The 27,934-nt window shown below is 40.1% G+C and overlaps 1 protein-coding gene across 7 annotated transcripts in view; it reads left to right on the forward strand.

The window, feature by feature from the left end:
• DLGAP1 (DLG associated protein 1) overlaps positions 1-27,934 on the forward strand; it is a 332,437-nt gene that overhangs the window by 205,321 nt on the left and 99,182 nt on the right. For 5 of the 7 annotated variants that reach the window (XM_041770565.1, XM_041770580.1, XM_041770590.1 and 2 more), the window contains exon 5: positions 7,354-7,383. The exons of the other annotated variants lie outside the window; for them this stretch is intronic. In XM_041770565.1, coding sequence (XP_041626499.1) covers positions 7,354-7,383 — 30 coding nt within the window. The remainder of the gene's footprint in view (positions 1-7,353; positions 7,384-27,934) is intronic. 7 annotated transcript variants of the gene reach the window in all.

Here is a 27,934-nt window from a genome sequence, read left to right on the forward strand (position 1 = left end):
AGAAGAGTGAGGGACGGCACGTGTTAATATTCAGAGAGTTGAAAAGGTGGCATAGCTAGAGAGCACAGAGCTCAGGGACTCATATTGGGTGAGACCAGAGGATTGAGGCACATGTAACTTTCAGTGGCTACATATTACTTCAATACATAGTGTAGTGGCTTAAAAACCCCTTTATTATACCCAAGATCTAATGGGTCAAGAATTTAGATAGGGGTTGCCCCTGGATGGTTCAGTCAGTAAAGCATCTACCTTCTGCTCAGGTCATGATCTCAGGGTCCAGGGATGGAGTCCCACATGGGGCTCCCTGCTCAGCGGGGAATCTGCTTCTCCCTCTGCCTCTCCCTCCTGCTTGTGTATGCTTGCTTGCTCTCTCTCAAATAAATAAAAACATTTTTAAAAACAAATAAAAGAATTTAGGTAGGGTTCCACATTCAGCTGGAGGTTGGGCTGGTCTAGAGAGTCCAGGATGGCATTATTCATATGCCTGGCACCTTGGTTTCAGTGGCTGGCAGTGTGGGCTCAGCTGAGGCTGTTGAACAACACACCTGTAGGGGGCACCTCCATCACTTCAGCTTCAAGACTTCTTACAAGGCAGTTCAGGGCCCCAGGGATAGTGTCCAAAAGATAGGAAGATACGAAGTCTTAAGGCCTGGGCCCAGGTACTAGCAGAGCATCCCTTCCACCATCTTCTACTGCTTGGAGCAGTCGCAAAGCCCCCAGAATGAAAGAAAATGACAGATGTCATCTCTCAATAGGAACCATTTCAAATAACTTGTGAACATCTTTAGTCAGCCACAGTTTATCCTCTGGACACAAATTATTTAGACTCTCCTATAAGGCAAAATTTACTCCTCCTAAAGTCCTCTAGAAATCTCATCTTATTATAGCATGAAGCTCAAGTTTGAGGTCCAGGTTCTTACCCTCTAAATAACATTCAGGTGTTGCTGAAGATCCTTGGATCCAGGTGTCTAGTATAATTTTTCTCAATATGAAGACTTGTGAGCTAAAATGAAAGGGTACCTGCTCCACACACACCAGCATATACTGATGATACAGAGATGAGATCAGTGCAATGAGCGCTCTCATTCAGGAGTGGAGGAAGGGAGGGGCACAGAGCAATCGCTGGTCCATAACAATTCTGAAGTCCATCTGTTGCCAGTTGCTTGACTGGGGGGCCTCCTCCTGTTCCCCAGGGATGACTCTCTGCAGGTTTTATCCTCCTTCTAGCCCCTTGGTTGCATCTTCTGAGTCATCTATCCTGTTTCCTTATTGTCTTGGCTCAGGTTGCCGGAACAAAATGCCATAAACTGGGCAGCTCAAACAACAGATATTTATGCCTCACAGTTCTGGAGGCTGGGAAGTCTGAGATCAGGGCGCCAGCATGGTCAGGTTCTGGTGAGAACTTTCTTCCTGTCCTGAAGACAGCCTCCCAAAGGCCCCCATCTCGAAATACCATCACTTTGAGGATTACTTAAGGCTTCAACATATGACTCTGAGGCAGGGGTAGGAGCCAAGACTAAGTCTATAGCACATAAGATATCATTTGCAACGGATTAATTGTCTCAGTCTATTCCTTGCTCATAGAAGCTTAGAGGTTTTCAAAATTCTTGCTTTGAACTACCTCAATCCATTTCTGTCTATGCTGACAATGTGCCCACTAATTCTCTGAAAATCTTCGTGGGCTTCCTATGAATCCTATTAGACTTTACTCTGTTAGACAAAACACATCCACAGTTTTCCTCCAGGAGGCCCTTCTCTGGCCTGGGCTCAGAATCAGGACTATGGGACCACAGTCCTAGGGCTTTTAAAAGCCCTTTCATCTCTTCAAAAGTTTTTGAGGCACACATTTAAATCTTTCTAAAGTCATAAAAAAGAGTCGTACAGCTACACCCTTGAGATGATCATCATCGTCAGTTACTAACTTTGGAAGTCTTTTGCCTTTGAAAAGGCTAGGAATATGGAACCCTATTATCATTTTTTTTAACCAAGAAGTACTAGCTCTATATTTCCTCTAAATTTTGCTTGAAAACTGAACAGTCCTTTTTTTTTTTAACATACTTTTATCTGTACTTTATCATATACAAAGGTTTAAAAAAAACTAATTGGCACTCTACATGTTCTTCCTGGAAGTCTTCTTACTAATAATGTATAAACTCATTAGGTCTATTTTCTATTTTTCCATGGTACTATAGGTCATAATGTTGCCAAACTTCCCACCACTATATCAGATGACTTGACTTTCCTTCCAGTCTCCAAGGATAGCCTTTTCCCTGTTCTCCCAGCCTCTCCCAGCAGTTTCCCCAGGGCCTTCTAGCTTCTTCCCTCAGCTTATATTGGTTGTCAGAATATCTACACATGGCCTCTCTATCAGAGCAGTCTCAGGACTTGTAACCTGGTGTCCCAGGGTTCTTAAAGGGAGTGATCCAAGAGACAGGAAGAGGCTGCCAGGTTCCTAAGGCTTGGACACAGACACCTGCAGAGCATCATTTCTGCTTTATTTTAAAGGTCATAGCAGTCACAGAGTTTGCCCAGGATCAAAAGTGGGACACAGCCTCCATCTCTCTGTGGGAGGTGAATGGAAGAATTTGTGGGCATTTTTATTATGCCACAGGTGACATCAGGAAGGTCTGTGTAAGTCCTGTTAAGGCTTTTGATCTTTGTCTTAAAAATAATGAAAAGCCATTTAAGAGGGGCCCCTGGGTGGCTCAGTAGTTGAGCAACTGACTTTAGCTCAGGGCCTGATCCCAGGGTCCTGGGATGGAGTCCCACATCAGGTTCCCCACAAGGAGCCAGCTTCTCCCTCCGCCTATGTCTCTGCCTCTTTCTCTGTGTCTCTTATGAATAAATAAATAAAAATTTTTTAAAGCCATTTAAGAGTTAAAGAGCTGAGGGGTGTGACATAACTGGACTTACTTTTTGAAAAGACCACTCCAGCTGCAGTATGAGAATTAGAAAGAGAACATGAAAAATTGAATGGTCCTTGTTTAGTTCCTCTTTCTCTAGCCATATCATCATTATTCAGATTTGTGTGGGGATTGCTATGATAGCTTGCCCAAAGGTGGTAACAGCAGAGATAAAAGAACTATAGATCCTTGAGATATTTGGATGTAAAATCAATAAGCTGATATTTCTTGAAGTCCATTTACAGGATAACTTTGTCTCCAATTAGTTGATAAAATTACTTATTGGGAATCTTTTTTTTAATAGTATAATCTTGAAACCTAAATATTACTGAAACTTATGTATATTTGCTCCGCATGTCAATGTTCACTAACTTCCATGAAGACCAGCCTCTGAGTAGAAATAGACAGTGATCAGTATAACGAAATCTGAAGATTCTGCTCAACAATATCCACAATTAAGACAAAATGTCTGAATTACATTTGCAGGGATTGATAAAAATTCTCTTTTTAGGAGCCTGGAAACACTTGGGAATAATCACTTATTCATTAGATAAATATTTGAGTATTTGCTCTATGCCAGGCACTGTTCTAGTCAAGGGAGTTAAAGCATCAAAGATCTCTGTTCTCATTCTGCTTCCATTATTTAATGAGGCAGACAGATATAAACAAGGGACTGAGTGATAAATCAATGACATAATCCCAAGTAGTGATAACCTCTTTAAAATAAATAAATGAGAGAGGGTCTACAGAGTTATTACTGGGTCTACTCTAAATACAAGAATCAAGGAAGGGCTCTCTGAGGAAGTAACATCTGAAGTAAAATCTGAATGAAGAGAAAGGGAAGGCCTGAGTGGCTCAGTGGTTGAGCGACTGCCTTTGGCTCAGGTCATGATCCCAGGGTCCTAGGATTGAGTGCCGCATCAGGCTCCCCAGAGGGAGCCTACTTCTCCCTCTGCCTATGTCTCTGCCTCTCTCTCTCTCTCTCTCTCTCTCTCTCTGTCTGTCTCATGAATAAATAAATAAAATCTTTTTTAAAAATTTAATGAAGATAAAAGGCTAGGTGTAGGAAGATCCAGCAGGTCAGGGGAAAGCACTCAAGACAAAGGGAGCAGTAAGTGTACCAGCCAGGGGCAAAAGAAATTGGCATTGCAGGGCATGGGGAGAAGACCAAAGGGGCTAAAGCATCTTGAAAAAGGGAGAAAGTCAGGTGACATACAGTGGAAGAAATAACAAAATAAGCAGGAACAGATGACATAGGACCCTGACAGCTAGGGTTAAAAATTTTACTACTAATTCAACAATAATGAGATGTCACTGGAAAATTTTAGTGAGCCCTAGTCATTCACACTTTAGCATGGATTATTTTAACTTGACTCTCTTAATTAATTATTTTAGATAATCTAGATTAATAATTAGGTGAGAGTGGTAGGAAAGAGGGTGGAATAATTTTGGAATTGGGAAACTGTCATAGAAAGCATACCCAGTTCGTGATTGGCTCTGACTTGCAGGAAGACAACACACATGGTCTGTATGAAATACCACAAGATGAGGAATTTTGTTACACTAAAGATAACAAGTTGAGGGAAGAACAGTTAGTTTTCTTTCCCTTTCTCTCTTTTTAAAATTTTATTTTCAAACTTCTCTGCAGACAATGAAACATTTAAAGGGAGGAGGGGGAGGAGTAGGATCCATTGTGTGTGTATATATATATATATACATATATATATATATATATATATATACATATATGTATGTGTTATGGCTTACCCTGAATTCCAGGCAATGTCAATGTCAGCCAATCACCAGATAATGTCTATTGTGTGTCCTGGTAGTCAACAGTGCTACGTGTAGCTTTTCAGCATCAACATCAACCATTTCTTAAATATTCAAATTTTTAAAAATATTCCATTCTACGATTTTTGTGTAATATTAAAATTAGCTAGCTAATTAGATTTAGCCAATTCTATATTTTCACTACAACATAGTTACTTTGCAATATCTTTATAAAGGTCTATTCTACTATAGGAAAAAGCCTGATTTGGGATTAAAAAAAAAAGTCTATATGGAGTTGATGAATCACCAATGTTTTTATTAAAATAATGTTAATAATTAGAGCTCTAAAATCAGACCGTTATTTGTTTTCTAACTTACCTTTTTCCCCTTGTTCAACAAATGTATTACTGGGCTCTGGTCCACCACCACCCACAAATCCCATAAAAATTTGTATAGATTTTCTGGTTTTACCTGCAAAAGGCCTGATCAGAGCACCTTGATTAGAGCACAGTGTTGTCCTTTTATTTGAATGGCAATTGCTGACACCATGGTCATACACAAAAATAAATATGGCTGGAAAAAATCAATATCAAGACCTGATTTCCGGTATAAGAATTCTATAGTTTAAAAAAAAGGCAGGATCAATGCTTCATAAGCCAGTGACCTCTTGGCATAAATGCACTTGGCAAGTCCATTTTAGGTTATGTTCCCAGTTGATTGTCAGCGACTATTATTTCTAAGGTGATCTGTGTATAGTATATTTTTAAGTATGACAGTTCTAAGAGGTTTTGAAATTACTGGAAAAATAATTGCAAATGTTACTCTTACTTACATTTGCCTCATTCAGTCAAATTATAACCCCTTTTGTAAATAGCTCAGAAAGTATTCTGAAGATCCAGATTTTCTTCTCTGGGCCTGAGTGGAAAGAAACACCAGTGATGACAACCTCATGCTACACCTGATTCGTACCACCTTGCAAGAGAGAATTATATTAATTATATTTTGTTTTGTGAGCCCATTATCAAACACAGCCATTATTATAAAATAAAAGGTATAATTTATAATTAAATTTAAACAAGAGTAATATACTTAAAACTCTTTCCTTCCTCCTCATTTGACTACAGTTTACCTTCCATACTCTTGAGTTTATTAACAACGAGTGTACTTGCCTGGCAAAAATACTCCCGAATGGTATTGCTATTTGCCCATCTCTTTTCAGCTTCACATTCGCTGACATCAGGCTGGTAGCTTGAAATAGGCCATGGTGGAAGTATTTACCTAGTGGTAAAGTGGAGTCTTAATTTAGTGAAAATAATTTATATGACAGTGTGAAAAACAGTTCAACAGTAGATCATGTAAGAGATGCAATGATAATAAATTTATTGGGGAAAGAGAGGTTGGGAAGAAACTCAATGCATGATTTTGTCAAATTGTGGTTGACTTGCTAGCTATGAATACAAGAGTCTGACCAATCTGAACAAAAGCACTGTGTGTGAATCAATTGGCTACAGGTAACTTGCAGTAGAGAGCACTGTGTATTTTATTATTTTTAGATTATGTACCACATATCATTTATATCAGTAAAACTCATGAGAAACACACCTACATTTATATGCATACTTTTTGCCCTGGAGAGTCCCTTGTTAAACATCGACCAGACAGTACTGGTTCTGCAGGAAAGATGAAATTTGATAGGCCACTTAAAGGCAGCTCTCCAGAAAGTTGTAGTAGAGAGCAAGTTTGTCTCTTTGTTAACCTAATCTGTTAAAATCAGTGTGTGTTCACCACTCATACCAATTTGGCTTATCAATTTTAAAAAGGGTTTTGTTTCCATTTTTAATTGAAACTCATCTGGTTGGAAAGAGAACCAGAATGTCAACCACACTGAACTGTAAAGAAGACATTTTTGCTCAGCCTAAAGTATCATGGCTATCACATAGGGTTTAGGGAATATTGTTTATTTTTAACTATTGCCTACCAAAAAAATGATTTTTTTAATCAAATCATTGGACCCACTCTAATCGATCGCAGATGAGTGTTTTCACCTTAAATTCACCAAAAAGGCACATGAACATCCAGTCAAAGACTACCGTCTACTTGCTTCATGAACAATTTGACATGCTTGGAGAGACCTTTCACTGCCCTGCAGGGCATGGGGTCACTGAACATATTCGGCCAGGGAATAGCGTGTGGCCCAACCACCTCAGAGGAGGAAGTTGCCAAGTCACACCATGGTTTTTAACCACCTATTACATATTCCAACAGAAGCTCTGCCCCAACACGTATCAAATGATCTCTCTACCCAGCATTAAATAGAAAGTACTAGACTCTGGTGTCTTGTGTGGGAAGTTTCATCAATTCATTATCCAGCATGATTTATTTACAGAAATAGTCATTTGGACAAACTTGGCCTTTGTTTCACCCAAAAACGGGTCAGATCCCTTATTTGGTAAAAAAACTTGCCCACATGGTTTTAGCAGGGGAAACGAAGACACCATGTAGGCTAACCAAGAGCTGAAAATTACTTTTGACTTCAAAGTTGGTATTTGTTCAGTTAAATCCTCAAGGTGCCAGCAAAGACTCTGGATGCGAAGCATGTGTGTGTGTGTATGTTGAGAAGACTAGAAAAGGTCATTTGGGTCCATTATATAACTGCCACTTTTTGTTTTTATTCAAGGTGTCATAAAACTGAGTTCTGCAGTTGAAGGTACGTTTTCACAACCACAAAATCAATACTGTTTTGCTTAAAGGTTGCCTAGCGTGCCTTTGTAGCCAGAAAGCATCTGCGGCAGCAGTGTGTGGTGCCTGTTCTGATCGCCAGCTGTCCCCATTCCATCTGTGTCTCTCGTCGTTCTGGTCGTTTTATGCTGTGAGTCTCAGGCCTGCGCCAGTGGCATCAGCGCTGACCCCAGTGAGCGGTCTTTCGGAGTGCGAACGTGTCTGTTTCTGTTCCCTGATGTGACTGCCTCAGATCCTGTGCTCTTTACAGATCCCCTTGTTCTCCAGCAGCCTTAGTTGAGGCTGGACATGGAGTCTGGCCAGGAACCTGCCCCCACTCACTCTGCCTTTGTTCAGCAGGGCCTCCTCCAGAGTGTGTTGGCCTCTTATCCCAACGTAGTGGACATGCTTGGCCAAGTACGTGGGCGTGGGGTTAAGAACACTAAGTGGTGAAGGCAATGATGGGCTGTAGACACAACTTTTTCCTGGGCAGTGTGATCCACCACATCCGGGAGGTACTGGGAAAACCAGCTTCCTTCAGGGTTGCTTGTATCATCCATCTCTAGAAAGTGGCAATCTCCTGGAGTCTTGCATCCGGGGAGCTAAGAAGAAAGGGAAGAGTGGTTTAAGGGAACACGAGGATTGGTGTAGAAGAGGACAGCAGTGTTTTGCTACCCTCCACAAATGTTAAAGATACCCCATCGCCTGAAATGATTAATTGATTATTGGTGTAAAAGTGATCTCCTGATACTCAGAGAAGAACGTAGTCCGCAAGTAGCTAACGTGTAATTTCCCCTTCTTGTGAGTTTCTGTGTTTGTTTTGGGTGTGCGTGTTCTCATTTATCGAGAGTCTGTCAGTCATGCGTTGGAGCTTCTTTCATCCCCCACTTAATCAGGGGAGGCTCCTTGGAAGAGGTGGTGGGCTTGCAGGTGAGTTCTCACATTTAAAGAGAGATGTGGCTTGATGAATGGGCAATGCATGGAGGTGGGAAGTGCAAGAATGCCAGGGGGGCCGAAGTGGTGAGACCATCTGCTTGATCCAAGAAAAAGGATTGGATGGGCTGGGGTTTGAAGATGGGGAGATGACCAAGGAGCTCAGTCATGTAATCCACCGGCCCGGCAAACCCGAAGTGGGGAACTCTGTGCCTTATCACATTTTACAAAACAAAGTTGTAAAGGCAATGTTTCTGACATCACGGTGGAAAGCATGCCTCTCTTCTCAAGTAGAAGGAAAGCATGCCTTTGCTTCTCACGAAGAAGAGCATTGAGGACAAGGGAGGGTACCATGCAACTTTCAGGCCTCTCTGAGGCCAAGCGGAAGTCAAGTTTCCTCTGCGTGGTACCATGGAGTTTTATTGAGAGTCTATCCAAACCTCTCCAAGCCTAACAAAACATAGGAGACGCAGCACCAAAATTCAAGCAGGTCCATGAGAATGGCCTTGTCTGCAGAAACTCCCAGTGGCAACAGAGTGCTGAGTTTCAGTTAATTATCTGTAGAATTCCAGATAACAGTTGGTCCACCCTGGGCTGTTTTGATGTTTTATCAAGGAATGGCTTTGAAGTCAGAGCTTTACATTGCCTGTTTGGCTTAAGCATAGTATTCAGCTTGCAAAAGGATGGAAAAACAAAATAAGTGTTTTAAAAGCCAGGAAGCCTTAAGAATGTTAACTAATTTAAAAACCCTTGTTCTGCTGGAACTTATGTTCTGCTCATCATTTTGCTGGTAACTGCTGTCACTACTGGGTAGCATGACCCATCTGAACCCCCCAAAGAGGTTTGCGTTCTCCAGAGAATGAGTCAGGAAAAACAAGGGCAAAAAGCAGAATGACTGCTTGGGTTTTTTTCAGCAGCTTCCTTAACACCAGGCCTCTGTGAGCCCCAGGGGCTCTCAGGAAGTGCACTGGGGCAGCTGTGGGTATCAGAGGTGGGGCCCACTTCCACTGTGGCTTGAGCATCTTTGGGGCAGCTTCGTGGCTGAGCGCTGTGGAAGCTTGAAGGCTTGGGAGCATGCTCTGTTGTAACTGTGTTAGAACACATGTGTGCAGGGGGCTGTCTGGAACGCAGTCTTTGGGTGGGGTGTGTGTGTGTGTGTGTGTGTGTGTGTGCTTAATGCATGCATTCTTGGTGCATCTGGAATGGGAAATTTTTGACCAGCATGCTCAGTGGAATGTGTGTGAGGCACTATCTCTTAATTCGAAATCAAAGCTCAGTAGTCCTTATGTATGCGTAGCTGATTACTGTACGTGGTGTTCTACATCTGCGGTATGAACTCAAGGCAGCTTCATCCAGCTAATCGTGTCAAGGAATATGTAAATCAGTGGAGGGGATCCACTGCCCGAAATGAAACCTACCTTTTCTTGAAAAATGACTCCATTCTGGATTATCGTAGAACTCTAAAAATAGCATTAATATTTTAGGTGGGTTGTCTTTTCTCTTCTTTTAAAGGAAAAACAATTCTCAAAGTTGTAAGAGAAAAATCGACAAAGATTCCGGTGCTACTTCCCACCAAGTATTTCTGGCATGCAATTCTCTTCTCTTTCTCTGAAGCAGGGGTGCCCCCTTCAGCATCCTGCAGCTTCATGTAAGCTTTTTAAATCAGCAGAAAGAAACAAAGCTATTTATATCACATGAATGGTAAGATTAAAAGTCAAATGTCCTTTCACGTTTTAAAGACTAAAAATTATGTTTTAAACAGTAATACACCTCAATGCTTTCATTATTATGCAATGAAGAAAAATATTTGACCAGGGGAAAAGCTGTGAGAGAATAGTTGCAAAGTTTTATCGATGATACAGATGAATTCCAGACTCTTACTTTACATTGATAATCCCCCTGGGAGAAAATCAGGGTAAGAGAGAAACCTCCAGAAGGAAACTGGGAGAAAGGGAAGGTGGGAGATGGTTGGGGAGAAGGTGGTTGAGGTAAGGGAAGGAAAACTCTTTCAGCCAAGGGGAGCAAAACCATTCTGTACCAAGAATGCCATGATAGAATCTTCTAAATATTCCTCTTAAAAGGGATTTTCCCTCTTGAAATTGAAGCAGGAGAAGGGAGTCAGCACCTATTTCCACCAGTGGGGTCTGCACCGCCTCATCAAGGAGAAACCAGAATGCAGGTCACAAAGAGCTGAGTCATGCCTGGGTTAGACCTGCCCTGACATTCCATAGGCAGCTATTTCTTTCCAGAGAGGAAAGGTCCAGCCCCAGCCAGCAGCTCCTTGTCCAACAGATGCAGTGTGTTCAGACATGCAGCAAGGGAGCATTCAGGCGGAGGCATCCAGCCTGGAGGGACAAGATGAGCCGCAGAGGCTGATTGATGACAGGCCTTGGTGACTGATAACCAGGGTGTGTTCGGTGATGAGAACCTGCCTCCAAAGTGATTTGTTTATTCCTTAGAATTGGGTGAGAATCCAAAATGCCAAAATAGCATCCAAGTCTTTGGAAAGCCTATACAAGGGAATGAAGTTTGGCTTTTTGGGAAAAATTCCATGTCTTCAAAAATGGCAACAGACGAGCCTCTGTGAAAAAAATCTGATAGACCAGATAATTATCCAAGCCCTTGCCCACAATCATCTTCTGTGTGGGCATGCTGCATGCAGGGCTTCAGTTAGCAGTGGAGGTGAAACTCGTGTTAATGGTTAAATCTCATATGTCTCTGTGACAAGCTTCCATTTTAGAAGCAAAAGCTCCTCTAGCCATGTGGAGCTTCTGTTTTCCTCTTGTCATTTCATTTAATTTAGGTATATTTTAAGTATCTTACTTCTCCGTGGTAATGGCTCATGAGCCACAATCCCCTTCGGAACGGACTTAGGATTTTCATCACATCCAAGGTGGTGCTTTCTACAACCTCATAGCCTCTGACTCAGAAAATGAAATGACTTCTCAGGCATAGGAAAAAAATAAGGAAAAGCTTTATTCAATCTTTGATCCTGTTTTCAAAATGCATGATACCCACAGCTTCATGTCTATATTGTAAATCAGTAAAAATGGAGCTGCTCTTCTGATATGAAACTATGATCTGGCTTTACCTACATGTTGAATACTGAAATACTCCCATTCCTTTGCCTAAGAAATACTGTTTCCCATGATATGACATGCAGTGTACCTTAAAGTATCCTTGTCATCATCTGCTTGGGTTGCTGTAACAAATTATGGCAGGTTGGGTGGCTTACACAACAGGGATTTATTTCTAACCCTTAAGGAGGCTGAAAGTCCAGGATCAAGTCACTGGCAGATTCGGTGTCTGGTATGTCCCTCTTCTGCTGACTTTTCACTGTGTCATCACAGGGTGGAAGGTGTGAGGGAGCACTCTGGGATCCCTTTTATAAGGGCCCTAATCCCTTCGGTGAGGCTCCACTTTCTTGTCTTATTTGCCTCCCAAAGCCCACCACCCAATACCATCACTTTGGGGGTTAACGTTTCAACATGTGAATTTTAGGGGAACAAAATATTCATATCATAGCAACCCCAAATGAATCAAACATTTAAAAAATATTCCAAATTTATTAATATCATTTCCTCCCTAGCTGAATTTTGTTCTTGTCATTGTGTCTATTTTTTGAGCAAAGCCCATATGTTCAGTTGTCAAGTCAGACTGTGGTAAATCCATTAACAAATAGATAACTGATGGACCTATTTCTAGTAATAAACTTAGAATGAGGTCTCAGTATTTTTACTGTAGGAAATGAAAACCACACATCTCTTCAGACCTTTATGTCAGATAGCCACAGAGATAGGGAAGGGCTGCCTGGGGAATGGACTTCCTCCTGGTTACACCAGAGTGAAAGGCAAAAAGCCATGTGTCAGGAATCTAAAAATGGAATATTGAAGAAACTGAAATCAATACTCGACAGACTTGTTTCTGCAAAGAAACCCAGGCCTCCTGCTTACAAAGCTAATTTGGAAACTGGATCATCCTACTGAGCAAATCAATGTCCTCTTCTCAAATGTATTTTGCAGAGTCTTATTGTACTTTGGGTGAAATTTTCCTGTTACATAGCAATGTCTCTTGGCAGGATTAGCATTAAGTCAAGAATTTACCAAATAGCTACCAAAAACTACGCTCCTCCTGAAATGGCAAAGATGGCCTAGTGTGACCCAGAAACTGGAAGTTGAGTCAAGGTATGCCTAGTTTCCAGTCTTACCCTCACTTCGGCGTTAATGCCAAACAAACACTGGCAGAAGTTCAGAGCTCTCTCACATTCATCCTTTTTTTTTTTTTTTCAAGTTTTTCTTTTTTCCCCTCTCCCTCCTCCTCTACTCCAACTACATTTCTTTTTCTGCCTTGTGATAGAAAGTGAACAGGGTGCCCCGTCAGGAATAAAAAGACAACCACTAACTGGATGGCCATTAACCACCATTTGCCTTGTTGTCCAATAAAATGGAGATCTCTATTTCTCAGGGCATCTATAAAGACCAAACAATACCATAAATGTAAAAGACTTAATATGGTGTACTGAATACAGTAGGTGCTCAATAAGCGCTTGTTCTCTACCTTTCCTCATTCTCTGCAGTCTTCCCAAGCCTTCCTACAGCACCCCCTCTTCCTAGTGTCCAAAGATCTTACAAACAAATAATCACTTGTAGCCTACTGCTGGAAGTTAAGTTTGACTTGGGGCCAAGCCATAGACAACCAACCTAAGCCTTTGCTTTCCCACTTTGAGAGAACTCAGAGAGAAGCAGGTAAGAATAGGGTTCCCGATTATGTCAGTGGGAGCCATGACATCTCTGTGGAGAGAGAAGCTGCCTGAGTGAACGGTGTCAGGAGCCAACACCAAACAGGGAGGAGGGTTCTCATCAGATGGACTATCCCCTTATCTGCTCTTCTAGTCCTGAGGGGATGGGAAGAAAGGAAAGGCTTTCAGGCTGGTTCAACAAAATGACAAAGACTAATTTCATCAACAGTATTTTCTTATGAAATAGTTTATAAACCTACAGTGTTCCTGAGTGTGACATTTGTCAACACTGATCAAGAACATTTACAAGAACATGGAAGTTTTAAGTAAGGAGGACTAAAGGGATTGCAACCACAGCTATCTGGAGAGCAGTCTTCTGTAAATCTTTGAACCTCTGTCACCAAAAACTAATAAAGTCTCTGCTGAATAACCGGCCTTGAGCAGCACCTAGCAACAAATTAGCATAACCCAGAAGACCACTTGCTTCCAAAGCACCATAACCTACCCCTCACCACCCTCTCTGGGATAAGACATAGAATTTTTTTTTTTAAAGATTTTATTTATTTATTCATGAGAGATACACAGAGAGAGAGGCAGAGACACAGGCAGAGGGAGAAGTAGGCCCCATGCAAGGAGCCCGATGTGGGACTCGATCCCAGATCCTGGGATCACTCCCTGAGCCAAAGGCAGATGCCCAACCGCTGAGCCACCCAGGCATCCCAGGAAATAGGAAGTTATAAATCAAAAACAAGCTATATAGGTAAATCTACCAATTTTAGACAATTTTCTTTCTCTTTTTATTTTCAATATCTATGTGTTTGCTTTAATTATTTTTAATGACCCACTGGAAGTTGTCAATGTAAACAAAACTCCTCCTATAGAAGAATATAGAAGAATAGAAGAATAACTAACTCAAACTATGTAAGAAAACAGCTTTTAGGGGGATCCCTGGTTGGCTCAGTGGTTTGGTGCCTGCCTTCGGCCCAGGGTGTGGTCCTGAAGTCTCGGAATCAAGTCCCACATCGGGCTCCCTGCACAGAGCCTGCTTCTCCCTCTGCCTGTGTCTCTGCCTCTCTCTCTCTCTCTCTCTGTGTGTCTCTCATTAATAAATAAATAAAATCTTAAAAAAAAAAAAAAGAAAACAGCTTTTAAGGACAGTGGTCTAATTAGCAGTCTTTGAAGCCAATTCAATAGTGATATCAGAGCCACTTCTAGTATTTCAATCCCAAATTTAGAAAATGGCTTTTACATTTTAAATCTGAAATTATATTCTAAACTTACTGCTAATTTTGAAACATGCCATAATTCAGACAATTGCTAAAATCACTTGACACTGAGGTTTGGAATTTGACCTTGGAAATCACACCCTCCTAAATTATCTTTCACACCCATTAAAATTAATTGTAAAATCAACTTGATGTTGATCCCTCATATATTTCGTATTTAACTAAAATGTTTACATGTCTAAATATCGCTGCATGTGCATATACAATTGCTCTGTGGAAGACATGAATGCTTTAAGTTGAAAGAGTACACACATGGCTTCTGTTTGGTTTTGCTGGCAAAAAAGCTGAAGTATTTTTACAATAATATGTCAATGAAATGCAAAATCAGATACCAGTCCCAATATTTATGGATCTGAAATGTTTTCGAGATATGTATGGATGTTCAGGTCTTTTCTAGCTTTTAATCAACATATATGCTTAAGTGAACACAGAAAGCTACCGGATGTAGCTCTACCAAGTATAGTGTTGTTGAATATATGCCCATCAGGAAACAGAGGCTAGTTTAATTTCCTTTCCAGTGTTGATTTTATAGATGGCCTCCTTAAATATAAACTCCTAACACTGGGTTTGGAACACTCTCTTTTGAAAGAAAGTATAGGATAGTAAAAAAAGACATTCCTAGTTTCAAACTTTGTAGCCATGATTTGATTTTATTTGGAGAGGGAGAGAGAATAGAGGGAAGGTGCAGAGGAAAAAGAGAAATAATCTTTCTTTTATTAAAAAGATTTTATTTATGTGAGACAGAGAGAGAGTATGAGCAGGAGGGAGGGGCAGAGGCAGAGGAAGCAGCCTACTCCCCACTGAGCGGGGAGCCCATCATGGGACTCAATCCCGGGACTCTGAGATCATGACCTGAGCCGAAAGCTGGTGCTCAATTGATTGAGCCACCCAAGGCACCCCAGTCACCGTGACTTCTTGATGTGATGTAATCAGAAGCGAGTGACTGTCTGAACCACACTTGTCTTATCTGTTAAATGGATTGAGAGCTACTTAGCACTCCAGTTGGTTAGAGGCTTAAATAAAATGAGACAATGTTGAAGTATATAGCAAAGTGTTTGGCCTATAGACACTCAATATATTTTAGGTGTTTATAATTTTTTGTTTTTACTTTTATGACATTGGCTCAAAACTCATAGAAGTTTTGGCTGGCTGAGTTGGTGGAACATGCAACTCTTGATCTTAGGGCTGTGAGTTCAAGCCCCACATTGGATGTAAATTACTTTAAAAAAATCATTAAAAAAAAAAAAAAAAAAAAAACCTCTTAGAGGTTGAACCTCTAGGTCAAAGGGTCTTTCTTTGTACATATTTGTACATATTTACAAATATGTAAATGCATACATATTTGTACTAGATACTGTCACATACCCCTCCACAGGAGCTGTGCCTTCTTCACTCGACCAGCAATATATAAAAATATCTCCTGGGTATGCTTTTTAAGTCCTGTACAAAGAGCTAGGCTATTGATATGAAGGCAAGCAATAATACAAAGAGCTAACATTTGTTGAGCACTTTATAAACCATTCATAGTTATAGCAAGCAAAGAGAACACATACATTATTTCATTAAAACCTCACAATAGGGGATCCCTGGGTGGCTCAGCTGTTTAGTACCTGCCCTCGGCCCAGGGAGTGATCCTGGAGTCCCAGGATCAAGTCCCACATTGGGCTCCCTGCATGGAGCCTGCTTCTCCCTCTGCCTGTGTCTCTGCCTCTCTCTCTCTCTCTCTCTCTCTCTCTGTGTCTCTCATGAATAAATAAATAAAATCTTTGAAAAGAAAAAAAACTCACAATAACTCAGTAGCTACTTTTATTATCATCTGGTTTTATAAAGAAAGAAACTGAGGTATGGAGAAGTTACTAATTTGAGGTCATAGATTTTTTAAACCCAAGAATGACTAACAGTTGAACCCTTGAAGTCCTCTGCTATACAACCCTCCTTTTCTATGTGGCTGCATCTCCAGATAGGTTAAAAGTGATTTTATTTCAGTTTGTTATAAACTGTCCAAGGGAAATCACACAAAGTGAAATCTCTAAGTTTACATAGGGTACCAATTGCTTCCAGGCACAGTCTCACAAGATTCAGTGAGGGAGCAGCTGGTTAGTTTTTGTAAATAATTACAGTGAACATAATCCAGAATATGTGTCCATCAATGACAGACACTGGTTTGGCTGGTCCTATTTAAGAAGGGGATCTAGATGTCAATGGAGATGGCTCCCCAAAGACTCTGACCAGAAGGAACACCATGCTCCGGAGGTGAGGTTTGAGTTTCACCTCCATATTTAACCACTTGCCTTAGGCAAATCATTTCTCATCCTTCTGGGGGGTAATCAGGTGATTTAAAAACTTCATAGGAAAAAAAAAAAACTTCATAGGACTAAGACTCAGCTTCTTTTAAAAAATACACCCTGTAGGGGGTGCTTGGCACGCTCAATCAGTAGAGTACATGACTCTTGATCTCAGGGTTGTGAATTCAATCCCCACTGTGGGTGTGGAGCCTACTTAAAAACATAATAAATCAAAAAACAACAAGAGAGATTAATGGGGCACCTGGGTGGCGCAGTCTGTTAGGCAGCCAAGTCTTGGTTTTGGCTCAGGTCCTGATCTCAGACTGGTCAGATCAAGCCCCATGTCAGGCTCCATTCCCAGTGCAGTCTGCTTAAGATTCTCTCCTCCCATCCCCCAACACTTCTAAAATAAATAAATAAGAAAATCCACTCTGTACATTTCAAAAACCTTACAGTGATCCCCATTTTTCTCAATGAGTTTTCTGTAAACATTTTGAAAGTGTTTTTATCTATAATTAAATTACATATGTAAAATTCATTTCATTTATGATTAGCTCTGATTCCTTAGCAATCATACATATTTCAGAATTTCTCACAAAATGAAAAATACCTAATCCACAAAGTATTTTCAAATATAATTGAATTTTGTAATAGTAAGTGTAACAATTAGTAATGCTAACATAATGGTAGTTTAGCATTTCATTCCATTTTTATTAATTTTGATTTAGCAGTTTTTATTCATGGTTTAGTGCCAGTAACCCTTTTTTCAAGACTCAAATATTCTATATCATCTTGAAAATCTCATAAACTGGGACCTGGCACCCACAGCACATAGGACCTAATAGTAGTACTTTATGTCCCTATGGGATTGCTGTCAGGTTAAGTGCAGTGAGAGACGGGAAGTACGGCTCATCTCTAGAGTGAAGTGTAAGTATTTGCTATCATGAATTTGTTGCTATGTGTAGAAAAACCAATCTACTATTGATACCAGAGGACCAATATATAAAATTGCCCCTTGAACAATGTGGGGTTTTGGGCATGGAGTTCCATATAGCCCAAAAACTGCATATAACTTTGACTCCCCCAAAACTTAACTGCTCATAGCCTACTGATGATTGGAAGTCTTACCAATAACATAAACATAATTAATCCATATTTTGTATGTTATATATTATATACTATATTCTTACAATAAAATAAGCTAGAGAAAAAATATTAAGAAAATCATCAAGAAGAGAAAATACATTTCCAGTATTGTAATATTTATCCAAAAAATCATGTGCGGGGTACCTCGGTAGCTCAGTCGATTAAGCATACAACTCTTAATCTCAGCTCGGGTCTTGATCTTGGGGTCATGAGCTAAAGCCCCATGTTGGGCCCCATGCTGGACATGGAGCCTACTTAGAAAAAAAAAAATCTGCCTATAAGTGAGTCTGTACAGTTCAAACCCTTGTTATTCAAGGTAATAATATACTGTATCTAGAGTCTGACTGCCTGGGTTTCAGTCCTGGCTCTCCTATTTACTAGCTGTGTGACTATAGGCAAGTTAACTTCTTTAAGCTTCTCTTTCCTCACTTACAGTTGAGATGACAACAGTTAATATATAGCAAGTTGCATACACTCAATAAATGATGATCATACTAGTAACAGTAGTAGTAGGCCTATTAGGAAAAAGGAAGTTGAGAATGATTCCAGACATAAGCATTTGCTACAAAGTAAAGGAAGCAGTGAGCAGAGGTTGCTCTGCTTTGAACGGTACATGACTTGGCCCTCAGCTGGAAAGGCCTTTTCAATTTATACATCAGTATAGGAAGAACGCAAGCACAGGTGCCGGTTTGGCTTCCCTCAGTGCTGTGTCTTCCGTGTAGAATGTCACATGGGAACATGACTGAGTCTGATTAACCAACCTCTCTGTATGCTTGGTTCTTCTTAGTTTGGGAGCTTTGTCAGTTTCCAACTTGTTCAACCAAGGATTCATTTCAGACCCCGGTCAAGGGGCCCACTGCTCTGTTTCTTGCCATGGCAAGTCCTAACTTTCCTGGTTACTTTGAAGTACTTTTGAAGATTGTATCCTATTATTGTATGTTGGAAAGAAATCTGGTTTTGATCATGGGAGTGGGCCATTTTGCATTGGTCCCCCATTTTGCATCAAGGATTTCAGCAGAAGGCTTGGAGGAAGAGCCCCTTGGCTTTGAGAACAGGGCAGCATGGCTCTCAGCCCAGAGTAGGCCTTACACAAAACTTTAATTCCAAATTACTCCATTTCTTTCTCTATGCCTCTTTTTTTCAACAAATATTTAGTAAGCATATATTGCAACACAAAGACACTACTATCCTAAGAGCTATAGGAGATACAAAAAAGAAAAATCATCATGTAATCTATCTCATTAGGCTAATCAATTTAAAGGGCAACTCCATGAATAGCAATAGTGAAGGTACGTCAGATGGTATATTTTGTATCTTCTTCAGTCTGATGCTTCATCATCACATGCATACAAGATTTAAGAGTGACCCTTGCCTGGGTCACTATGGTAGACACTATGCCAAGCTGACTCTTCAGCAAAGGGGCCATGCTTCCTACGCAAAATTCTTGTCCTGTGATAGTCCATGACCTTGGGCTGTCTCCATAAAACAGCACATTCATGCTCTTCCTGTGCTTTTGTATGGGCCCTTCTGGACACAGATGAGAGCACCCAGGCGATGGACCACAGCTTATGGACTTCTCTACTTGTAACTCATGGCATTTGAAGGCTGTACTAGGAAACCAAAGGTACAGTATAGTATCAGTTTTTACATTCTTGTGGAGTTATTACTGAATATGGAGGTAAAATAGATCAAATGAATGAGACATTATACAACTACTGCTGCCTACCTAATATCCACTTTGATACCCTAAACTGATGTGACAATTGTAGTATCTTGGCAAACTTTATGCTACAATGAGACTCGTTTAGAGCTGTTCTCTTAATATAGGAATCAGATACGGACAGCATCAAGTACTGATGAAATAGAATGTTGGCTGATGTTAAAAATAGCAAATACACAATGCCTCAAGAGCTTGATATTACACTTTAGATTTTCCCACTCCTAAAAATGTAAGACTAATAGAATAGTCACTATGACCTTATAAAGCATATTAACAAGATGACGTTCAGAGCAGGGAAATGCACATCATTGTGACTGAGAGAAGAGAACAAAAGTATGAGATCACAAGACAGAAAAGGAGGAAAAAGCTGTCTAGCAGAAAAACAAACAAAATGAGTGAAAGTGAAACACCAGTTGATTTGTGAGTCGAAAATACTTAAAACTGGCAGCACAACATAAGGATCAGATGGGTCAGTCTTTCTAACCATTGCAATTGGTTTTTACCACAACTCTATTAATACATATTTTTTAATATTGATTTATTTTAGAGAGAAAAAGAGAAAGCAGGGGGAGAGGCAAAGGGAGGAAAGAGAGAATCCAAGCGGACTCCCTGCTAAGTGCAAAGCCCAATGTGGGCCTCAATTACATGACTCTGAGATCATGACCCAAGCTAAAATCCGGAGTCAGACACTCAACTGACTGAGCCACCTAGTGCCCAATATTAATATATTTTTTAAGAACCAGAAAAACATTTTTAAAAAAGTAATTAAAATCATAGGAGACAGCGGCCCCAGAAGATAAACATACCTCTACCCAAGAAAATAAACATATTTCTATAAGGCAGATAAGAGGAAAGACTCTGATGGAGAATTGTCCAGAGTCTGCAGCCTCTCCATTTTATATTACTGTAGTAGGGGGCTTAACATTAGGAAGAAGTGAAATTCCTTGATTAGCTTTTGCCTCTTTCTTGCTTTATAACTATCCCTATAAATACCCATAAACATACACATACAAAATTATAAAACAGTAGTAATAAGGGCAGGGTATCCCCAATAGCCATTAGGTAATCAGGCTGTTTCTGAGGTTCATTTTGTGATAGTCCAGTTTTGTTCTTAGGGAAACATCAGTCACCTTAGAAAGACATATGAATTGGTTTCAGATATGCAACGTATAATTGAAAACAAAATTGTATTGAGCCAGGCACTGTGGAGGTACTGGATTGATCAAGACACAGGGTGTGCTCTCTTGTGGAGAGACAAATCTATAATGATAGTGCAATGATGAAAGATAGAAGAGGCTCCTTCTAAAAGTTGAGAGGACAGGGACAGGGTAAATAATTCAGGAAGGTTTTACAGGAGGGATAATAACAGATATGAAATCTAAAAGATGAGTATGAGTTTGCCAGGTAAAGAAAGAGAGGACAAAAAAATAAAGGCAGAATGAACAGCATGTGCCAAGCTGCAAGCAGAAAAGTAAGAGAAAGGAGCAAAAGATGTATGGGGAGAGAATAGTAGGAAACAGAAAGGAATGGATTAAGTTATAAAAAATCCAACACGGAGTTTGGACTTCATCCTTAGGAAGTAAGGAGCCATTGAAGATCTTTAAGCTGGTGAATGCAATGATCATGTTTGTGTCTTCAAAAGATAATTCAGAAGACAGTGTAGAGAATGAATTAATAAGGGTTTTGACTGGAGACAGAGAATCCTCTGATTGTTATGGAAGATCCTGTCAAGACTAGGGCAATCTGGGACGCCTGGGTGGCTCAGCGGTTGAGCGTCTGCCTTTGGCCCAGGGCATGATCCTGGAGACCCTGGATGGAGTCCCACATCGGGCTCCCTGCATGGAGCCTGCTTCTCCCTCTGCCTCTCTCTCTCTCTCTGTGTGTGTCTCTCATGAATAAATAAATAAAATCTTAAAAAAAAAAAAAGACTAGGGCAATCTGTGGGATAGAGGAGATTGGATTCATGAAACTAATGACTATTTAAACATGGATATAAAGGAGAAGAATGTGGAGCTGCAAATCGGATATTGCTAATTTTTTTATTTTTGAAAGTTAGAATTAAATGTAAAGCTGTTTGATTAAATAAGAAAGTTCAATTGAACATAAGAAAGTTGTCAGTAGGGGCACCTGGGTGGCTCAGTGGTTGAGCATCTGCCTTTGGCACAGGGCATGATCCTGGGGTCCTGGGATGGAGTCCTACATCGGGCTCCTGGCAGGGAGACTGCCTTTCCTCTGCCTATGTCTCTGCCTCTCTCTCTCTCTCTCTCTCTCTCTCTCTCTCTGTGTGTGTGTGTGTCTGTGTGTGTGTGTGTGTGTGTGTGTGTGTCCCTCATGAATAAATAAAATCTTTTGAAAAAGAAAGTTGTCAGCAAATAACCAATTGCAAGATGTAGATGGTGGCCATCGGTCAAAGGGAATCCCCATTAAGATACATCCCAGGAAGCTTCTGGAATCCCTGGGAGGTTACCTCAGCCAATCATCTACCCTCTGTACAGGAGAGGCCACACTCATGCTCACATGTGAATGAAGGAGTTGGCTGCATCAGTGATACAAGTCTGAAAATTTTCAAGGAGATGGAACCCCATTTGTTGAAAAAAAATGGGACAACCAGACTCTAGACCAGTTTGTATATGAAACTTTCTGTGATCAACAGGCTAGGATAGTTGGAGTTTCTATTGTAGTAATTTCTGTGATTATTATACCCATTTCTTGACTTCATTCTTTTTTTTAGAATATTTTTATTTATTTATTCATAAGAGACAGACAGAGAGAGAGAGAGAGAGACATAGGCAGAGGGAGAAGCAGGCTCCATGCAGGGAGCCTGACACGGGACTCGATCCTGCAACTTCAGGACTACACCCAGAGATAAAGGCAGATGCTCAACCGCTGAGACACCCAGGCATCCCTCATTCTTTTTTTTTTTTTAAGACATTATTTATTTATTTGAGAGAGAGAGAGAACACAAGCAGGGAGAGTGGCAGGGAGAGGAAGAGCAGGCTCATCACTGAGCAGAAAGCCCAGTGGGGACTCCATGCAGTGGCTCAATCCCAGGATCTCCTAGGATTATGACCTGAGTCTAAGGCAGACATTTAATTGACTGAGCCATGCAGGTGCTCCTCTCAACTTCATTCTAAACCCCACTGTAACTGAAGCCAGAAAAAGTGTCTCTTCTAATATTACCCAAAATGCCTTATATCAGAAGATAAAATCAGAAAATTTGCTCTACTTATAAAATAGGATATAATTAAATTGAAATAGCAGGTGAGAAATTTAATCTCTGGTAAAAACTAGAAATATTTTATTCACCCCCCCCCCCAATAAATCCATTGCTGCAAATATATGACAGATTGAGTCTCCTAGTATTTAAGACGAAGATCATCATGTAAGAACATGATAACTTTCTAATTAGCTCATGTCATGTACTTGACTCTGACAGCATAATTTGAGTTAACAATCCATGAAACATTTTGCATAAAAATAATAATCTATGTATTAATAGGTCATGAAATAAGAGAATTAATGTAGAAATTCAAGCAATATTCTCAATATAATTTACATATGTCTAGATTTCATTCATATAATGCATTATATAAACAAGAAGCAAAAGCAAGATAATTGGACAATGATAGTCAAGTCAAAAAGGAAAAGTCTAAAAAAAGAAAAGTCTAAAATGTCTAACCTTTTGGAAAACAAAGAAGCTAAAGGAGAAAAAAGTTTTCAATTAGAAGAAAGGATCTCATTTGGATAGTAATAAATACATAATATGGGCTTCTTTCTTTGGGGTAGATTATAGACTATAAACATTATATTTTAGAAGAATGTTCATCTTTTTTAACTTAATTTGCCTTAATACATACTAGAAATACAAGTTTATGGTGGGAGGTCCAAATATTATTTGGCTTAAAGAAAAAAGTCTCCACAGCACTCATCTAGTCACAATGTCTTTTGCGTACCCCTGCAGATATTTTCTACACATGTACACAAATAGAATAATAATTACACAGTGTATACACAAAATCATTCTAATCTACAATTTTTTTACTTGACATGTATCTTTAGCATCTGTCTATATTAGTATACATAGAGTTACTTCCCTTTTTTTTTTTTTTATTTTTAAGTAAGCTCAATGCTCATAATGGGGCTTAAACTCACAACCCTGAGATCAAGGGTCACATGCTCTACCAATTGAGCCAGTCAGGCACCCTGAGTTATTTCCTTTTTAATACCTGCATAAGATTCTACTTTTATGGACTGCCATAGGTTATTTACTTTATTCTTTTATGGAAACTCAAGTAGTATTTAGTATTTTTATTTTTTTATAAGATTTTATTAATTTATTCATGAGAGACACACAGAGAGAGGCAGAGACACAGGCAGAGGGAGAAGAAGGCTCCTCACAAGGAACCCGATGTGGGACTTGATCCTGGGACCCCATTATCACACCCTGGGCTGAAGGCAGATGCCTAACTGCTGAGCCACCTGGGTGCCCCAAGTACTTAGTATTTTTAGAGCTGAAGTTCTTAATCTAGACCAAAGAATGGCCTTTTTTTTTTTCTAGTGAGTAGACTTTAGAGGGTCCCTTTAACCCTCTAAACCCATATTTATATATGTGTACATGTGTGAATTATTTCTGAAGAAGAGCATCTATAACTTTTAACAGATTATCTAAAAAGTCAATGGCCTAAAATGTAAAAGAGCCCCTTCATTATAGAATTTGTAGAATTGCAACTTCAATGACGTTTTAGAAACCAGGATTGAATCATTTGGAATAGTGTTTCTAAACTTCTTGAAAATCCAAGTTTGATATACTTTATAGATACATATATCTGTATCTATAGATAGATATAGATTAGATAGATATAGATATAGATATAGATATAGATATAGATATAGATATAGATATAGATATATACATAATCACCCTTACATAAATGGCCTCTTTCCACTCAGAAATTCTGATAAACTTCTCCAAGGGAAATACGCAAAGCATCCCTATTTCTTTATTCCCCTCTGTCCCCCAAACCTCAGTCAAAAGAAGAGTCATGGCACCTCCAGCCAAAAAGATTTGGCCAGGCTTTACTTTCAGTCACTGTAATATAAAACCAATAAATATTTCATTTTACAAATTTAAAATTATGTTTTCACAGGGCTTCACTTCTAGTAATATGGCAGGATGCATACATCTATAAGCATATATATATATATATATATATATATATATATCCTGCAAAACAAAGATCTAATGAGTTAATAAGGAGTTACTGGAAAGCAGGAAGTTAGAGAACAAAAATAGTAAAGGTGCTTCTGTACTGAGGGCATTTGCTGAATCAGGCTGATCCCTCGTTTAGGTTTTGATAATATCCTAAAATAGGAAGTAGTAGGCAGATGTTAAAGCCCCAGTCTTCCCAAGGAGAGGTCTAATAAGAAAGCTATCCCAGGGGCAGCCTGGGTGGCACAGCGGTTTACCTGCCTTCGGCCCGGGGTGTGATCCTGGAGTCCGGGGATCGAGTCCCACATCGGGCTCCCTGCATGGAGCCTGCTTCTCCCTCTGCCTGTGTCTCTGACTCTGTGTGTGTGTGTGTGTGTCTCATGAATGGATAAATAAAATCTTTAAAAAAAAAAAAAAAAGAAAGAAAGAAAGCTATCCCATAAAACTTGCACCCCTAAAGGATTACACTCTATAGGTAAGCATGAACCAGAAGGTAAGTCTATCACTGTGATCCACTTTCCCTCCCCCTTTCCCTTCCCTCACTCCAAACAAAACAAAGCAAAATAAAACACATACACAAAGAAAACTCCCATCCTGGTGCTAATGTAGGGGTGGGTAGCCATTCATGAGAAATTGTAACCATACATGGACTTCTTTCACATCCTAGATCCAAAGTTACATCAGCTGAGTGGTATAAAGGACCTCAAGCTATGAATATTTCCTTATTTTTTGAAAGGACTATTTTATGAAAGGACACTCATTTTTATTTTATGAAAGGAATATTTTTCTAGGCCACAAATAACTTTGCAAAATAATTTTGCAAGGAACATGATCTTGCTGTCAAAAATAACTAAGCATAAGGAAGAAAGGCATCATGAAGGAGAACAATCACATCAATGATTAAGATGTTAAATCATTAGAATTAAATAGGCTTTTCCCTTCTAAGAAAAATTAATCTTAAAGTTTGCGGGATTCAGGTGTGACAACATAAATAAAGTTATAATAAGCCTATACAGGCTATGTGTAAATAAATAAAAGATAAACTTTAGAAGATCTACAGGGAATAAGAAATGAACAATGATTGGGAGATTTGAAAATGTAGTTACTCCTGGGAAAGGAGAGGTGGTTCATAATGGGGAAAAAATGTAGAAGGGGCTGTGAGCTGGGTGTTTTAGGGTGCCAGTCACATTCCAAATCATGATCCCAGATGGTGCTTTGTAATTATTCTATAAGAATATTATCTGGAGGGCACCTGGGTGTCTCAGTCAGTTAAACGTCTGCCTTGGGCTCAGGTCATGATCTCAGAGTCCTGGGATCTAGCCACTGCATCAGGCGCTCAGCAGAGAGGCTGTTTCTCCTTCTCCCTCTCCCTGCCACTCCCCCTGCTTGTGCTCTCTCTCATTCTCTCTGTTGAATAAATAAATAAAATCTTTAAAAAGAATATTACATAGAGAAAGAAAGAGCCCCTTGATAAATAATAAAATAAATAGATTACTAGGCAAACTTGCTTTTTTTTTTTCTTTTTAAGATTTTTTAAATTTATATTTGAGGGAGTGTATGTGTGCACACAGGCAGGTGGGTGAAGCGGGGGGTGGGGGGGCTGGGGAGCAGAGAAGGAGGGAGAGGAAGAGGCTAGGAGTCCCAAGAAGACTCTGCATTGAGTACTGAGGTTGAGGTGGGACTTGGTGCTCAATCTCAAGACCCTGAGATCATGACCTGAGCCAAAACCAAGAATTGGACACCCAACCAATTGAGCCACCCAAGCATCTCTATGCTTTTTTAAATTACAAAAACTACCCTCTGTCCTGTTTCCCCCTGAAGAGTTTTTATATCCTCCTGTGGGAGAATCAGCTGGGTGATGTTTAGGGCTGTAGAGCACAGGGGAATGACTCCAGAGATAAGGTAGGAGGAACCACACATGCTCAGACAGCCCCTTCTAGCCCATGGATCTGTAATGCGAGAGAACATAGAAATAAACTAAAGAACATTCTGACTGAGCAAATCCACTCCAGCATTTTCGTGCTTGGGACCTGATTCTTGTCTGAAGCCCTACAACTTCTCCAGTCTATTCTTCCCAAGAGCGTACATAACCTAAAGTATTAGTCATCACACACCAGAAATAATTGGTAAAAAATGTTACTAATGCCAATAAAATATTAGGGCTATTTTTATAGAGCATGTAATTCTCTCCGAATTAAATGTCTAACAGCTTGAGATGGAATTCACATACCATAAAATTCATCCTTTTAAAGTATGTAATTAGAGTGTTTTTTTTTTTTTTTTAGTATATTCACAGAGTTGTGCAAACATCACCCATAATTTAAGGTTGGAACATTTTCGTCACCCCAATGAGCCATTCTCCACTCCCTACCTCCAAACTTAGGCAACCACTAATCTACTTTCTGTCACTCAGAATTAAAATTTATGCTTCTGGTTTCACTGCCTTAAAGTAAACAAACTCTTTTGTATCATGAATCCTTGAAGATGCTCCTGAAAATAATCGCTAATTCAGCCTCCCACTGTTTTGTTTGGGGCATCTGTGCGGTGCCACCTTGAGGAATATTACACATGCCAAGCAGCTTCATGGCAAATGCTTGACCTGAGGTGGTCTCTCCCCACCACCATGACTCACACAGGCCCAATACACACGCAGCCTTTAACTGAGTATGAGGACAGAAAGGGCCAACACAACAGCATATAGGTCTTGGCCACCAAAGCTAATAGGTGGAATATGTCCACTCCTAGATAACCTCATGAATAGCAGTAGGCTATTCCCAAGTCCCACCTGGCAGGCATGCAATCATTGGCATATAATGGGCTAGAGCTAGATTTCCATGAAGGAAGAAATGAAGCATGCTTGGGAGAGAAAATGAAGAACCATCTCCTTCAGGAAGCAGGCCAGTAATAACCATTGCCAAGAACCCTGGCTAGATGGAGGGAGAGGCTCTGTCTGTAAGCACCAGACAGATCCAAGGGCTCCTTACTTTGGTTCTTCCCTTTCACACATTCTTTGTGTGTGTGGAGGGTAGACTCTCCTGCAAGTATCTGCGAAAGGCCATTATTTTGTCTTTGGCAACGAGAGAAGCATCTGGTGAAAGCTGCCTGGGTCTTTGTAGCCTATTTCTTGGAGTTTAGATTATTTTGCTCTTGAGGCACTGTCTTAGTCTTTGCAGGGGCTGCTAGAACAAAATAGCACAGTCTGGGCAGCTTACACAACAGACAT

This window comes from Vulpes lagopus, chromosome 1 (genome assembly GCF_018345385.1).
Source record: "Vulpes lagopus strain Blue_001 chromosome 1, ASM1834538v1, whole genome shotgun sequence".
NCBI lineage: Eukaryota > Metazoa > Chordata > Mammalia > Carnivora > Canidae > Vulpes > Vulpes lagopus.